We start from the raw sequence: 15339 nt of genomic DNA on the forward strand, positions 1-15339 counted from the left end.
ACCAACCCTTGGCTTCTGCCCACACAGCTCCACTGATATTTTTTCGAATCAGGGACCAACAGAGCAGTGGCATAGGAAGGAACTCTAATAATATTTCTGACCGATCTCAAGACAAATTATAAGTGCAAAGAGCATCTTTTAATGAGCATAAAGTATCCCTTTTGGCAAATCGAATTACTTTTTTTTACTCCCTGAAAAATAATTTCACTCTAAGTAGGAAGCAAATGCTTATCAGAGCCTTGCTTGTAACCCTGATGTAGGAAGTAAAATGACATGGCACATAATACAGCCTATAGTTTTGCCCACCCTTCTTCACCAGAGCCTAGACACAATTCAACAAGAGAATTAGTGAGATTTCTTATAGAGCCCTGTTGGACTAAATCACATATTTATGCCTTTTGGGTTAATAACATCAATGCACAGAAGTACAACAGCTTGAGAGCCTTCTTCTGTAAATATGGATCCCTCTGTAATTCAATGTTATCAGTTAAACAAGATGCAGGGGGATGCTACAGTCAACAAACACAGAACATGGGTTTATATTGAAATGCCCTCAGCAGCCAAGCATAGAAAGAAACAGAAAGTGCAGTTTTCTAGATTTGTTACTAAAGTTTCCTTTCCTTCAACAAACAAACTAATTTTCTACACTGTACTGTACTGCCGAAACTACTGACTTGGTTTTTGAAAGTTACACCCGCAAGGAGTGTTCTCCTGTGCCCTTTCACACATACCCCTCTCCGGCTCCTGTGCTCTTTTCCAATACTAGTTGACAGGGGACTATAAAACATGACAGATTGTAGCAGTGAAATACTTGCAGGTACACAATTATTTTGCAGTGCATACATGATCGTTTGCAACTTATTCCACCCTTATATTGTTGGGTAGGATTATACAACTGAATATAGTTACAATATAATTTGTTAAGGTCTAGCCCAATGCGACTCTGAAAACTTAGAAAGGATGCAGATTGTGTGGAAAGTATTCTACGGTCTGAATATCCATTGCCCTAATACTGTAAACGAGTAATTCCTGGTGTAGCCCATACCCATTATGCCCTGCAGGCCAAGTAAATCATATTGCAATGTTTCTCTCCACTTATACAGTGCTAAAGTAGGGGATTCTAAGCATGATATTTGTCTGCTCAAAATCTGTAGGGAGCAAATTAATATTTGAGTTTTGTAATGTGTTAACTTGCAAGGGACCCCTTCAAAGCGCTTGTGTGACATATGTACTAAGAATGGGAAGCATGGGATGAGGTTTCACATCCAAGTCGCCTGTTCACCTACAGTCAGTATCCGATATTTAAGATGATAATTGGGTTACATAGTGTGGTTGATGTTTTTATTATTAATATTATTAGTCTACTTATTGAGCTTGGGCCTGGCTTCAGGAATCAATGGAGTACTTTACAATCCTAGGGGGAAGAACACAGTGAGGGAAGCAGAAAAAAGGGGAGTGGGAGCTCACAGGGGAGGGCAACGGTGGCCATTTTGTATCAAGGGATCTACAAGCAACCAGAGGAGCAGACAGTGGGGGGCAGATCAGAGTCTTGGGTACGGTGGGGAGTGAAGGGTGTGTGGACCTATGTGTTATGTAGGAGCCATTCCTTGATTAGGAAGATCTTGAGCTCTTCCCTGAACTGTAGCAGCCATGGGGCAAGTCTGATGTTGACGGGAGGAGGTTCCAGAGTCTTGGAGCATAGACAGAGAAGGCTGTTCTTTTCACTTTGTATCAAGGGATCTACAAGCAACCGGGGGAGGATACTGGGAGAGCAGATCAGAGTCTAGGGTGTTGTATAGCCACCCGTGCCTCGGGTGGCCCACACGCATACATGCACGCACGCACACACTCAGAGAGACACGGGACGCAATGCTGCCTGCTACGTGTCCCGGCGGCAACTGCCCGCATGGACACGGTTTATTAAACTGCGTATTCGCGGGTCCCAAACGAGGCTCGCGCATGCGCTACAACTGACTGGGACGTCACATCCCTTTTTTTTTCCATCAACAAAACAGTACAACAATATGGTGCTCTAACAACGCAAAACTGGTAAACACAAACTGGATACTCCCATCACTGGTGACGGCCCGTTGGGACCTCGGCTCAGTCCCCTGAGCCCAGGACGTAGTCCTTGAGGTGAGCAGGCAGTCTCCGGTCCCTCCGCACGGGGTACCTCGAGGTGCCCGGCAAAGTTCCACTGGTACTGACGTCCGCAGGGGTGATGGCCCTGGTGGGATCCTCGTCTGGAGCCTCGGGGATCGTGTCCTGGTGTGGCATCTCCTCTAGACCTGTGGCCTCTGGTGATGTGTCCACTTTTTTGAAGAAAGACCTGTTGCGGGTGAAGTGCCTCGTTCACAGGCCGCTGTCACCATAGCTCCTTTCACGTGGGTGACCTTCCACGGGCGAGGCTCGTCTGGTAGAGGCAGTTTGCCCTCGGGGTGCCGGTTCCGAAACTAACATGGAGTCTCCGACACACACCTCGGTGTCGTGCAGACCTCGTCTCTCGCTCTCCTTCTGATTGCGCATGGCGCGCTCCTCTCGAACTTTGTCATTGTCTATGACACCTGGTCTTCTGCCCTCTACTTCTGGTATCATTCCCCGAGGGCAACGCCCGAACAGCGCCTCCGCAGGGGCAACCCCCGACGATTGGTGAGGCGTGGTGCAATATTCTCGCAGAAACTCCATAAGCTTTTTCAGAAGGTCTTCACCCCCACTGGCGGAAATCCTCAGTACCTTATTCAAGGTAAGCATCATCCTTTCGGCCTCTCCGTTCGCTCGAGGCCATAGCGGGGATACCCTGTGGTGATGGATCCCCCTGTGTTAGAGATACTGGGCAAACTGGCTGCCGGTAAATGGCGGTCCATTGTCCGAGCAAAGTATCTCTGGGAATCCATGCGTCGCAAACATTTTGTCTAGGGCCCTCGTGGTAAACTCCGTCGCTGTGGATTCCACCACCTCCACCTCCGGATACCTCGACCATTGATCCACCGCCACCAGAAGATACATGCCCCGACCAGTCGAGCCAAAGTCCACGTGGGCGGTTCCCCACGGCTTCTCACTCCGTTCCATAGAACTGATAGGTGGGGCTTTGTCTCCTGGGTTGGCTGCCTGACATGACAAGCACTTCCTCACGAAACTCTCCACCATCCCCTCCAAATCAGGAAACCAGACCTTGGGCCGAAGTCTCGCCTTGGTCTTGACGACCCCTTGATGCCCGATATGAGCCAGCTCTAAAGCGCGCATCCTTAACGCCTGCGGGATCACAATCTGCCTCCCTCTTAGAATCAATCCATCATCTGAGACTGACATTTCATCCCGTACCTTCCAGAGTGCCTGCAGGTCCTTTTGGGCATCGACTGTCGCCGCACCTCTCTCCAGTCGCCACTTCTCACGGCCGCTTTGATGATGCCGAACACATCATCCTTGGATGATTCCGTCGCTATAGCCAACCTCGACAGCGCCACCGGTAGCGCCCCATCCACCATGTAACAGAGCAACCCTTGGCGTTCGGACATGTCCGTATTCTCTGTGTTGGGGTGCCGTGAGAGATAGTCTGCCGGGTTGTTGGTTCCCGGTCTGTATATTAGTCGAACCCCATACTCCATTAGGGCTAACATCCACCTCTCGATCCTGGGCGGCGGCTTCGAAGACACCCCCGCCAATATGGGCAGCAGCGGCTTGTGGTCCGTCACCACTACGACAGGCTTGCCCAGGATGTACAGGCGAAAATGGTGACAGCCCCACAGAATGGCTAGCGCCTCCCTTTCAATTTGCGAATATCGCATTTCGGTGTTGGAGAGAGCCTTACTCGCATAAGCGATGGGTCGCATGTCCCCCCTTTCATCAGGCTGCAATAGTACTGCCCCAACACCCACGGGACTGGCATCCACAACAATCTCCGATTCCACGGAAGGGTTAAAGTACGCCATGGTGTCCCCATCGGACAGAGCATTCTTGAGGGCTTGAAATGCCTCCTGTTCCTTGCTTTCCCACTTCCACATGGCGTCATTCCTGGTCAGCGCCCTGAGGGGTTCAGACAAGGAAGCCAAACCCTTGATGAAGCGCCCATAGTAATTCACCATCCCCAAGAAGCTCCTTACCTCCGTGGGGGATGATGGTGCCGCAGCTTCTCGAATGTCTCTGATCTTAGCTGGATCCGGTGACACTCCAGCGGCGTGAAAGATAAATCCAAAAAACCCTATCCGGTCTTTAAAGAATTCACACTTTTGACGGTGTAGGGTAAGTCCCAGATCACTCAACCTTTTCAGCCTGCTCTCGAGCCTCTTCATGTGTTCTGCTTCCGAGTCGGCAAATACCAAGATGTCATCACTCATTTTCAAGACGCCTTTAAGGCCTGCCAGCGCCCCCCTAATAGTGTTCTGGAAGACTTCGGCGGCCAATGAAATGCCGAAGCTCAGGCGCTTAAATTGATAAAGGCCTTCGTGTGTGGTAAAAGTCGTGATGAATCTAGAGTTTGGATGGAGCTCAAGCTGGTGATAGCCCGCCCGTAGATCCAATTTCGAAAAAACTTTCGCCCCCTGCAACTCCCCAATGATGTCATCGAGGGTCGGCGTTAAGTGTCTCTCTCTCTTAATTCCGGCGTTGGGGAGATGCATATCTACACAAATTCTCACCGCCCCGGACTGTTTTGGTTTGGGCGCCACCACAATGGGCGAAACCCAGGGCGTCGGTCTTTCCACCCTCTCGATAATGTCCATACTGACAAGCGACCAGAGCTCTTCTTCCACTTTCTCTCGAAGATGAAACGGAATCCGCCTGTGCTTGAGGGCTGTTGGTCTGATCGTGTCGTCAATGTGCAGACGTACCGGGGGCGCCTTCAACTTCCCAACTCCTTCAAAAATGCCCGCAAACCTGTCCAGCAGTGTCTCAATATCCACCTGATAGACCTCTAGTGCAAAGTGAACCAGGTTCAGGGCTTCGGATGCCGCACAGCTGAGTAGAGAGTGGGGACTCACATCTGTAACGAAAAATCGGGCCTTTATGGTCTTTCCGCCCCTGGATACTGGCGCTACAAACACACCCTTGATGGGGAGCGGAGTGTCTCCGCCAAACGAGAAAATCCTCGCCGTCGAAATGTTCAGCGCGGGAGGGGAATCCTCTGGTAATGTTCCGAGGCAAGCACGCATACTGAGGCCCCTGTGTCAATTAGCACTTGTGTCGGCACCCCTTGAATGTTCACAACACATTTGGGCTGTCTTTTCAGTGGCGATGCTTGAGATGAAGAATACTTCGCCTTCCTCCTCCTCTTCCTCCTCAGCTAACTGAAGTCTCTGCATTTCTTGCTCCAAAGCCGCAATGCTCCTCTGCCTTCTAGAACCACCCCCTCGTACCCTGGCCGGGCCCCTCTGTATTGACACAGGAGCTGGGGCACGACACATTCGTGCGTAGTGTCCTGGTCCGTTGAACCGGCCACATGACCTCGATTTGGCCGGACGCTCTTCAGAGTGGGGCAAATCATATCCGCAATACTGGCAGATAGATCCAGACCCTGTCGGGGAACGAGTTTCCTGTCGTTTCTGACCCCACTTGTCTTTCGACGCAGTCTGTTTATTGATCGCAAATGCCTCTTCCAATTTCCCAGGACGCACTGCTCCGTCCATCTTGGCACCTCTCGACTCCGCCAGTTCATAGGTTCTACCACTGTCTAGGATTTGTTGCAGGGTCCAGCCCGGTTCCCTCAACACTTGCCTTCGTAGTTTGCCTGAGCCACACCCTTGGAGTACTTGATTCCTAATCATCGATTCCTCATTGTCCCATCGACACGTGGTGGCCATGAGCCGCAGTCGAGCGCAAAACTGATCAAGTGATTCCTCCTCCCGCTGTTTTTCCCCACAGAAGAGAAACCTCTCGTAGTCGACGTTAGAGAGCGGTATAAAGTGATTTTCCAGAGCAGTTTTGACGGCATCATAGGTGACTACCTGCAGGTTCAGGGATTCATATATGCGTAGGACATCCAGACCTGCCGAGTACAAAGGAGTGGCCCTCTTCGCATCGTCATTGGTTATCCCAGTCGCTGTAAAGTACATATCAAGTTTTTTTATCCATAGCAACCATCTTGGGCCCAACTTCGAAGGGGGACCGGACACATCAAACTCTTTCATGGGTAACAACGATCCCTGTTGTGCTTTCACCACCACAGTCGCAGCTTCCGCCTCTCCGTCACTTCCCGCCATGTTTACAGGTCGCAAAGGCACCTCCTTATGGCTCAGAGGCCGCAAACCTGACTTGGGTGGGCGGTGCACGTACCTCACGTTACTGTACGGTGGAATTCAGCATGCCCTTGCTCCCCTCCAGCTCTGTGTGTCTTCCTTGTTGCCAGGTGTGCTTTCCAGCCACCTTTTGTGTGGTAGCTATGCGTTGTGGGCTGTCCTCTGGGTTGTAGAGGACTGCCAGAGTTCCAAAAATTCTGTGAATATGGTATGAGCAGCGCACGAGCACCTTTTCAGGCCGCTACTGCCGCATACCAGACGCTAGGACACCATAGATTTGTTCCCGCCGGGCCCGTGACTCACCACCGTGTAGCGTCGCTGATGTAAAACACGCCGTGTTCATCAAGCGAACGCTGCGAAGGTATCCCGCCTCGTCGCCAGTTGTTGTATAGCCACCCGTGCCTCGGGTGGCCCACACGCATACATGCACGCACGCACACACTCAGAGAGACACGGGACGCGATGCTGCCTGCTACGCGTTCCGGCGGCAACTGCCCGCACGGACACAGTTCATTAAATTGCGCATGCGCGGGTCCCAAACGAGGATCGCGCATGCGCTACAACTGACTGGGACGTTACATTTGGTACGTTAGGGTGGGTACAGTCGACGTCACACTAAGGATAGTATTACACACACGCCCTGTCAATGTCCCTTTTCTAACTTAAAAAAACTTCATGTGCAATACTCTGCAGCTTCCACTAGATGTTGGCCTATGCAAAGCATGTGAATCTAAGCAGATACGAGCATCAGAAATATGATTATGGTGAGTAACGTGTGCCGTACACATGGAGCATTCATTTATAGTACCTATCAACTTACAAAATGTGTAAAGTTATACAAATGGTTTGTATTTCATATATTAGTAATCAATTAGATAATATAATAATTAGATGTAGAATTAGTAAAAAAAGAGAAGAATAGGTAGAAGTAGAAACATGTTTAATACTGAGTGTTATAAAAATGGTCAATGTTCACACTCAAATGTGCAATTCTCCTAACTGTAATACCATTACATGCACACATTTTTTTCCAGAGGCCAAGTTTTATGAAAATAATCTCATATAAAAAAGTACATGCATTGTGATGGAATATATGCATTCAAAGTTCGGTTAATATACAACAAAATAAATCAGTTACTTATACTACATAATTAAAGGTATAGAAGAGAAATTAATATAGAAAGTTAACATTTAATTCTAGACATAGCAATTGCATTGCTAATATTCTTAGTCATTTCTCTTGAAAATAACATGATTTTGTATTCAAATATAACAGATTTCCTTCCAAAGTACATACATGCATATGTACTATTTTTCTTTGGAATAATGTACTCACAATTTTATACCATATGCTACATTTAAAGAAACAAAGGTACACTACAATAAGTATGAAAAATGTACATATTTGGTATGTAACAAAGCCGAGTTGTCATATTTCAAAATGTACTAAATCAAATCAGTGATGTCATTAATGATATCACCAGTGATGTCATCATTGTGGTCATATGCTGTGCAATAAAGGGTGCAACGTTAAGGTGGGCTTGCTTCAAATGCAAGTGCTGAGTTTCAAGGGTTTTGTTGCATCAAGTCTGATCACCTTAACTCTCTCTTAGCAAAGGGTTTTTCACTGAGTGTAATATATGTTTATCTGTTGCACAAATTGAATTTGTGATAAACACCCCTTTCACAATGTCCCCTTAGTGCAATTACAATGGATGGCCATCATGCTATGAACATAACTACTTTATCAAGTAGATTGTATGTACAAAAGACTAATATATGTACTCTGCAAGATTCAAATCAATGGGCATTTTCTTCATATCCAATGAATTGATCAGAATTATGGTTAACTACTTAATAATTAAAACGCAATGGATACATTGGAATAATATGATGATCTTGTCTACAAACAATCACAAGTGGATAATGCATGTTTTTCTATATCTTTCAAATCCCATTGTCTTGTTACATGCGCCCCGCACATGTTTTAAACATGCACTGTTATCACTTACTCCTGATTTAATTGCATAGTAACTACCAGCCTTGACAAAGTGTGATCCCTGTGAAACGTGTGTCTGCACCACTTGCTTTATGTACATAAGCCACACCTCCAATAAAGTATACCCTCTCACATGGGTACAATGAAACTCAATGAGACCAACTTTATTCCTTATCCTGTTTGATGCATCTCTGCACGAGGTATCAAGTGAGAAGCTCCTCAGACTCTGCACCTCTTGCTGCGGATCCATCTGCATCCAGAAGAGGCCTTTTCAGCCCTCTCTCTTCTCTGCACGCTTGAACATCATACACATGCTGTGAGCGGCAGCAACATTTAAGAAGAACAAATGGAATTTGACAGATAATCATTAACCCAAACCTAGCTGCAAAAAATGCGGATCCGGACCAAAGAAATCCGCACAAGTAAAGAGACATAAATTAGATTAATCGAAGCAAAAAACAGCAATAGGAAGATGGAGAAAGAAAACAAAATGGTGGAGGTTTCAAGCAGAAACCCCATGTGTCAAAAGAGAGGAAGATCATGTGTAAAGGAGGAATATATACGAACACAGATTGGACGACTTTGAACTTAAATCGTGCACATCCAATGGAGGGAGATGCTGTAAAATCCACTTTTGCCTTTTCCCCAACATGTCCCCAACATCTGAGCTTCTATTCTGTCCCCTCCTCCCCTGTACAAAGAGAGGAAATGCAATCTGTTGGGTGCCACAATGAGCAGCAGTCTTTGTAATTCAAATAGTAATCTTGGTTTGAATTGCCTACTGCGGCGTGAGCCATTCATAGCTTACTTCACACAGATGAAAGCTAAGAATGTACATTGTCAACACACCATCCCATAATGTCCTTCCACGTAGCACCAATGGTGCATTCTCTCCCTGCCAACCATGTTGGCCTTGTAACCAGTTATCAATATGTAGATTCGTCTTACCATTCCAATTTTTTAGAAATCGTTTCTTGCTGGCTTCCACACCCCAGCTTTTTCAGGGCTTTTTCAAATCGGGTAACTTAGAGACATCATTGAAAGCAATCAGATTTTTTGAAGACCAAAGATATCTATGTGAACTTTCTCCTTCCAAAAGGATGTATACCACTGAGAGTACCCTCTGCATCGTAGAAGAGGTGGATCTTTATCATACAAAGAATGCCCCCAACATACTCCCACCACACACAACTGAACCCACACACTCTCTGCCATGTCCAGCATTGATGTATCAATTCAATGGATTGCTCCCTTCGGAATGAAAGAGCCGAGCAGCAGTAAAATAACATTTTATTATAGTAATGGTGGATCATGTAGGATGAGTGGCAGAGGAGTTTACAGTCAGCGCTATAGTGGCCATTTAGAGGGGCATTTCCTCGGACTCCACTTTGTTACAGCTGGAAGTGTTGAGCAACTGGAGGTGCTTGCATTGCATGCATAGCTGGTTGATTACGTCGGGGGTGGAGCAAGAATTATGATGAGGGCCATTAGAAGAAATGACATTGGTGGAGCATAGTCAACCATTTACACAAGGGAGGGGTGAGAGGATGTGCACTGGTCCATAAAACAGAGGTCTGCAACCTATGGTTCTCCAGATGTTTTGGACTTTGGGACCAATGGTCCCTCACCATTGCCCATGCTGTCTAGGGCTGATAGGCGTTGTAGTCCAAACCATTTGTAGAGCCAAAGGTTGTGGATCTGTGCCATGAAGAAAGAATTGTGATGGAGGGCCATCAGAGAAGATGCCATACAGGTGTAGGCATACATGATTGTGAGTACCGATGGGAGGAGCAAGAAGCAGGCACTTTGGTCCAGACATCTAGAGGAGACTCTATCACAGGCACACTATGGCAGGCCACAGTGGAGGGGAAGGGGAGTGTTTCAGGTGCTGGTAAGGAGACTGCAAGAAACAGGTATATGCTCCATGATGAAGCAGAGACCTGGGATTTAGGATATTGGGAGGAGGTCTTCCTGAGTCAAGGCAGGGGATTGATCTGCACAGATTAAGGTTAGTCATGTGATGTATGTTTTTAATAGCCAGATGAAATAGGGGAAAGTGCGACAGATGTGATATTGCCCAATAAGGTTGCAGTGAAGCAGCCACTTCATGTCGGACAAATGGGATATGGTCAGGGCCTGGTATCAGAAAAATTTGCAGAGTGAACAGCGTGGATGGCCCTTGTCAGGGATCCTTTGGCAGGGGGGCGGCGGGAACGATAAGCGCAGGACCTTTCCTCTGCTTTCATAGCCATCTCTTACATTATCTGTATTCAGCTATGTGCCCCCACCACCTCTAACACCCCATGTCTGCCCTTGTGAGCTCCAGGAGGGGTTTCCCATTCAGGGCATCAGGGCTGGCACAGCTAATGTACATGCCATCTGCCACCTTGGTGTCCATCTTTTTCAGCCAGAGCTGGAAAGGGAGTAAGTTGCAGGTGCAGTGCCAGGGGTTCCCATCTAGGTAGAGCTCCTGAAGAGAGGCCTCCAGGGGTTGCAGGTGGTCTGCCTCGAGAGTACTCAGCTGGTTGTAGCTCAGGTCCAGCACACGCAGGTTCTTCAAGTTTGAGAAGGTCCGCAGGGCGATGCTATCAATCTTATTAGCAAAGAGGTAGAGGACCGAAAGGCGATCCAGACCCTGGAAGCTAGACTCGCTCAGAGCACCAACGCGGTGATGGACAAGGTAAATGGAGGAGGTATTAGCAGGGAAACATGGAAGAGAAACAAAAGGTTGTGATCAAAGCAGGCCAGTTATTCCTCCCTACAGAGAGCAGTTCTTTCCATCGTGCACATATTCTGCAACAATATCTAGACCAGAATAATACATCAGTCGACTAGTTAGCAGGGACCGAGCCGTGTTGTGGCTGCCTCTCCCATAAAGGAGCGGAGATGTGATTTAAAGGGATGTTTAACCTGAAAACCTGGGTTTTAGTATCTGCTTCCACACTTGACCACATGTTGCGATCTTCTGGGAATTACTTTATCTCCCTGCACCTTCTTCCCCAGACATGCAAAATTGATACATATTACAAACATACTAAGCCTCAGTACTAAGCAATGCATAGTAAAAGCAAACATTTAAACGTTGGGCTTGGCGTAGATTATTATGGTCCAGTTTGTGCTCTTTTTTCCCACCTTGTGCTCAAAGATTTCACCTGTCACTGCTGCCTTTCTCAACCCCAGCTCACCCACATTAGAACCCCTCAAGATGATGGAAATGACTCTTGCCCTGCTCTGCCACACTCATATGGAGTAATCTGCAGCCGGCTTCAGTAGTCCATATTACCCCAGTTTCACTACATTTCAACAGAAAATTCTATGCAGATCCCTCCACACCAGGCTGCTACAGTGGGGAGTGGCTGGCAACTCCAGCTGAATGCGATGCTTGAATATTGTGAGCAATGGCACATAAAAAGCCTCCACCTGGGGCCAGATTACAGAATCTTTGCACCGTGCAAGGGCAATTTTGCACAGCGTTGGCACTAGGGAAAAGTTTGTCCTAGTGCAAAAAACACTGTGGCCGTGTTCGAAAAAGATTTGCACCATGACAATTGCCTTGTGGTAATTTACTTAGACAAAATTATGTTGTGCTCTTTTATTGTTTTGTTTAAAAAAAATGTATTATTAAGACCGCCCCACCCATCCATACCCCTTAATTCAATGGAGGCATCTCACCCCATACCCTTCAAGCCATCCCCTGGCGTCAACTTTCCCACCTCTCCATACCCCTTAATACATATATTCATTTTCGTAGCCTCAATATAATTGTGTTGACGTAAATTACCACTATGTAATTTACTTTGATGAAACAAAAGTACACAAGAAAATGACATCTCCTTTAGTACAAACAAAGGGATGGCTCCTTTTAGCAGAGCACAGGTGGATGTAAACTGCAGGTATGTGAACTTCACATTCAAACTTTAGAGCGTTTTAGAAATACTTCTGCACCAGGGACCAGGGTATAGGGCTATGGGTTAATTCTAAATGGACATAATTGTAGAATAGCCTGTGATTTATTTATAAAAAATAAACCGCGCCACATGCCCGTGGGCCTCAGGGCGCAAACACAACAGGCAGACAAAACAGAGCATTACAGGAGAACTAAAATGCGAAGGAGATGCAAACAGTGATTGGCAATTATTCAGCTTTGGTGTCATCATTGATATTAATCAATGTGAAGTTTATTTGTGGTGGGAAAGTAAACGTTCTTCAGAAAGTAAAGGTGCGTTTTGCTCAGCCCCTGCTTTGTAAGAACCATATTGGAAAAGAAGCTGTTTGAAAACTGATCTTTCAAACATTCAAGTAGGTGAAGTATTGTCAAAAGTACATTCATAGTTGAAACATGCCCACTTGTTGTGGTCTTTATGAGATTGCATGCTGCAGAATCTAACTATGACATCTTTGATTAACGATTATCTGCTATAGGACTCCTCGATTAGATGGCATCAAGAAGTCGCCCAAGCGGAGGATTTTGCGCTGTACAAGACCCTGTACCCTTACATTACATGTTGTTTAACCTTATCAGTACTTTTCGTCCTAACGTAAAGAAAAGGAGAGTAAATGCCTCGGCATGACCCAAGGTGCAGGTGACGACAAAGCAGAAGAAATCAGGAACACTCAAAAATGGGTAAGGTATTTTGCATTTGCCACACTGCATGCATGCCAAGAAACCACTGTGAAGCTTGAGGCATGGAGTGGTAACACTGGAGACTGCACCAGTTACCCCTGAGAGCACATTTACTGTTGCTACATTGATTAGCAGCTGCATTGCAAACACGTTCATGTCCTGGTACTACATAAAGGCTGCAAACATCATGTTAGACTCTACGAAGGGAAAATACCATAATGACCCTATTTCCCAATTACGTGTTTTCAAACTTCTCTCTTCAAAACACCTTTTAAAACAACATCAGTAAGTGTAGGACACCAGCAGGGCGGTCCTTAAGCATACGGCCTAACTTAATGGTTACATGCAAAAAGGATTTTTTTTTCTCGTCTTTTATATGCAACTCTCACAATTTGTACTGTTTCCAAAACCGTTTTATGCTCCCTGTTTCCAGAAGGCTTATGGTCTTTAAGATAAGGCAGGCATTCCAAACCCTCATTCCATGCACACTTTACCTTTGGCCAACAAAATTTAAAGTGCTCCCTTTTTCCTTCATTTGGAGAATGATCTGTACTGTGGCTTTCTGATGAAAAAGTCTGTGGGACTTCGAAAGCTAATGCTTTGTTCCATGTCTGCATAGTACGTTCAGTATGTGATTGAATAAAAGGGGCGTTTGAGATATTGGTCTTGTGTAACCATGCAAATGAAATGCTTTTAACTAAATAACAGTATTTTATTCAATACAATAAGAGTCAGATATCAGATTGAGGCTAACCATCAAAGGAAGGATAAACACAAGAATCTACAAACTCAGGAAATGCATGTGAAGTCCCGAGCGCCTCACAAGATAAAGAACTTGATGATTAGGTAAAATCCAGCAGAGTGGGTGTTCAATCTTTGGAAGACAGAGATAAACACTGGTAGGCAAAGTGGACTGTGATGGAAACGTGTCATTACAAAGACTAAACATCATCATCATACTTAGCGTTAGTTCTAATGCTTTTATTTTAGAAAAATCATTGTTATATTCTATTTCGGACCATTCACACAATGAAGAGCGGACACTCGGCATGTCTTTATCCTCCTTATTCAACTTACAGACTGACGTCACTTCCCTTTCCCTTCCCTTCCTCCCGCCCCTCCCTCTCCCGTTCCTGGTTTCCTCTTTCCCTTAAAGGGACAGGTGCCCTTTGCCACATAACATCCCCCCCCCTTACTTATCATGGAAGTTCAGGGCCTACATTTCTTCGATGAGGCGGGAGGGCTTCCTTGACTGGGGTCGACCAGGTGGCTTGCCTGTGTCATCATCCGGCACCTGTTGTGGGAGGTCCTCAGGCGGCTCTGGGGGTGTCTCTTGGCTTTCGGGTTCCTCCTCTTCGAGAGGTGCATCTTCTTCCGGGTCCTCCTGGAACATCTTGCAAAAGAACAATGCATTCCTTGTTATTTCCCCTTGGTCGCCCATGGCGGTGGTCATTGGCCCTTTGACATCTGTCACCACTAGGGGCTCCGGTCTGTACCGAGAGTCGGTTTTCCTGTTCTGGGCGCGTTTGACTTGCACAATCTCTCCGAGGGAAATTTGGGGTTCTCTGGCTCTTCGTTTCCGGTCAGCCCATTCTTTGGCTTTCTTTCTTTTCTCGGCCTCTCGCTTCCTTATTTCCGCATCCTCTGCCGCAGTGTAGTCTTCCAGCTGTGGTAGTCTAGTTCGTGCTTTGTATCTGATCATCAGTTCTGCTGTGGTCCGGCCAGTCTCTCATGCGGTGTGTCAATAGCTCCTCAGCATTTGAGAGATGGCTTGAGGCATGGATGTTTGGTCAGCCCCCGCTTTTTTGCGCATTCGAGATGTGCTGCGAAATTCCCAAACTCCTGTCCTTGGAAAGGTGGGCCATTGTCGGTTTTCACGACGTTGGGAACGCCCCATTCACTGAACAGTTCGTCTACAATGGCTACGACTTGATGGAATGCCGTGGACTGTACATGTTTCACTAGGGGGAATCTCGTGTATCCATCAATTGCCACTAGGAGGTAGCCTCCTTCTTCCAGAGGGCCGTAGAAGTCGAGGGCTACTTGTTGCCACGGTCCCTCAGGGAGGGGGACTGTCCGGAGTGGGCATGGGGGCTAGCTCGCCGCATTCATCTGGCATGGGTCACAGTGCCTCAACGTGTCCTCGACTATGGTGTCCATGTGTGGGAACCAGACCTGGTTGCGTAGTACCTTCTTTGTGTTGGCTATGCCACGGTGCCCCTCATGTGCGATCATGACAAGGGGTTTCCTCAGGCTCTTGGGGGCCTCTAGTCGATTTTCTCTCAATAGCATTCCTTGGCTTGTCGTGGCCAGTGCCCCATGTATCTTCGCCATTCTGGATAGGTCTCTCCTGTCTGCTTCCCCCCGTCCACTGGTTCAAAGTGTTCCATGGCCACTTGTCGCCACCTGTTGGTGTTCGTTAGTTGGACGGCAGCCCTTATCGTGGGGTCAGCTCTGCTCTGTTCCACAAACTGTTTTGTTGTGAT

The 15339-nt window shown here is 46.9% G+C and overlaps 1 protein-coding gene across 2 annotated transcripts in view; it reads right to left on the minus strand.

The window, feature by feature from the left end:
• The window catches only part of LOC138450681 (leucine-rich repeat-containing protein 3-like), a 157559-nt gene that overhangs the window by 12264 nt on the left and 129956 nt on the right, over positions 1 to 15339 (minus strand). Inside the window, exon 3 of one of the 2 annotated variants that reach the window (XM_069604854.1) lies at positions 9503 to 10936. The exons of the other annotated variant lie outside the window; for it this stretch is intronic. Coding sequence (XP_069460955.1) covers positions 10523 to 10936 — 414 coding nt within the window. The 3' untranslated portion in view covers positions 9503 to 10522. Of the gene's footprint in view, positions 1 to 9502; positions 10937 to 15339 lie in introns of those variants that run through there. 2 annotated transcript variants of the gene reach the window in all.

This window comes from Ambystoma mexicanum, chromosome 1p (genome assembly GCF_040938575.1).
Source record: "Ambystoma mexicanum isolate Mex_15411 chromosome 1p, UKY_AmexF1_1, whole genome shotgun sequence".
NCBI lineage: Eukaryota > Metazoa > Chordata > Amphibia > Caudata > Ambystomatidae > Ambystoma > Ambystoma mexicanum.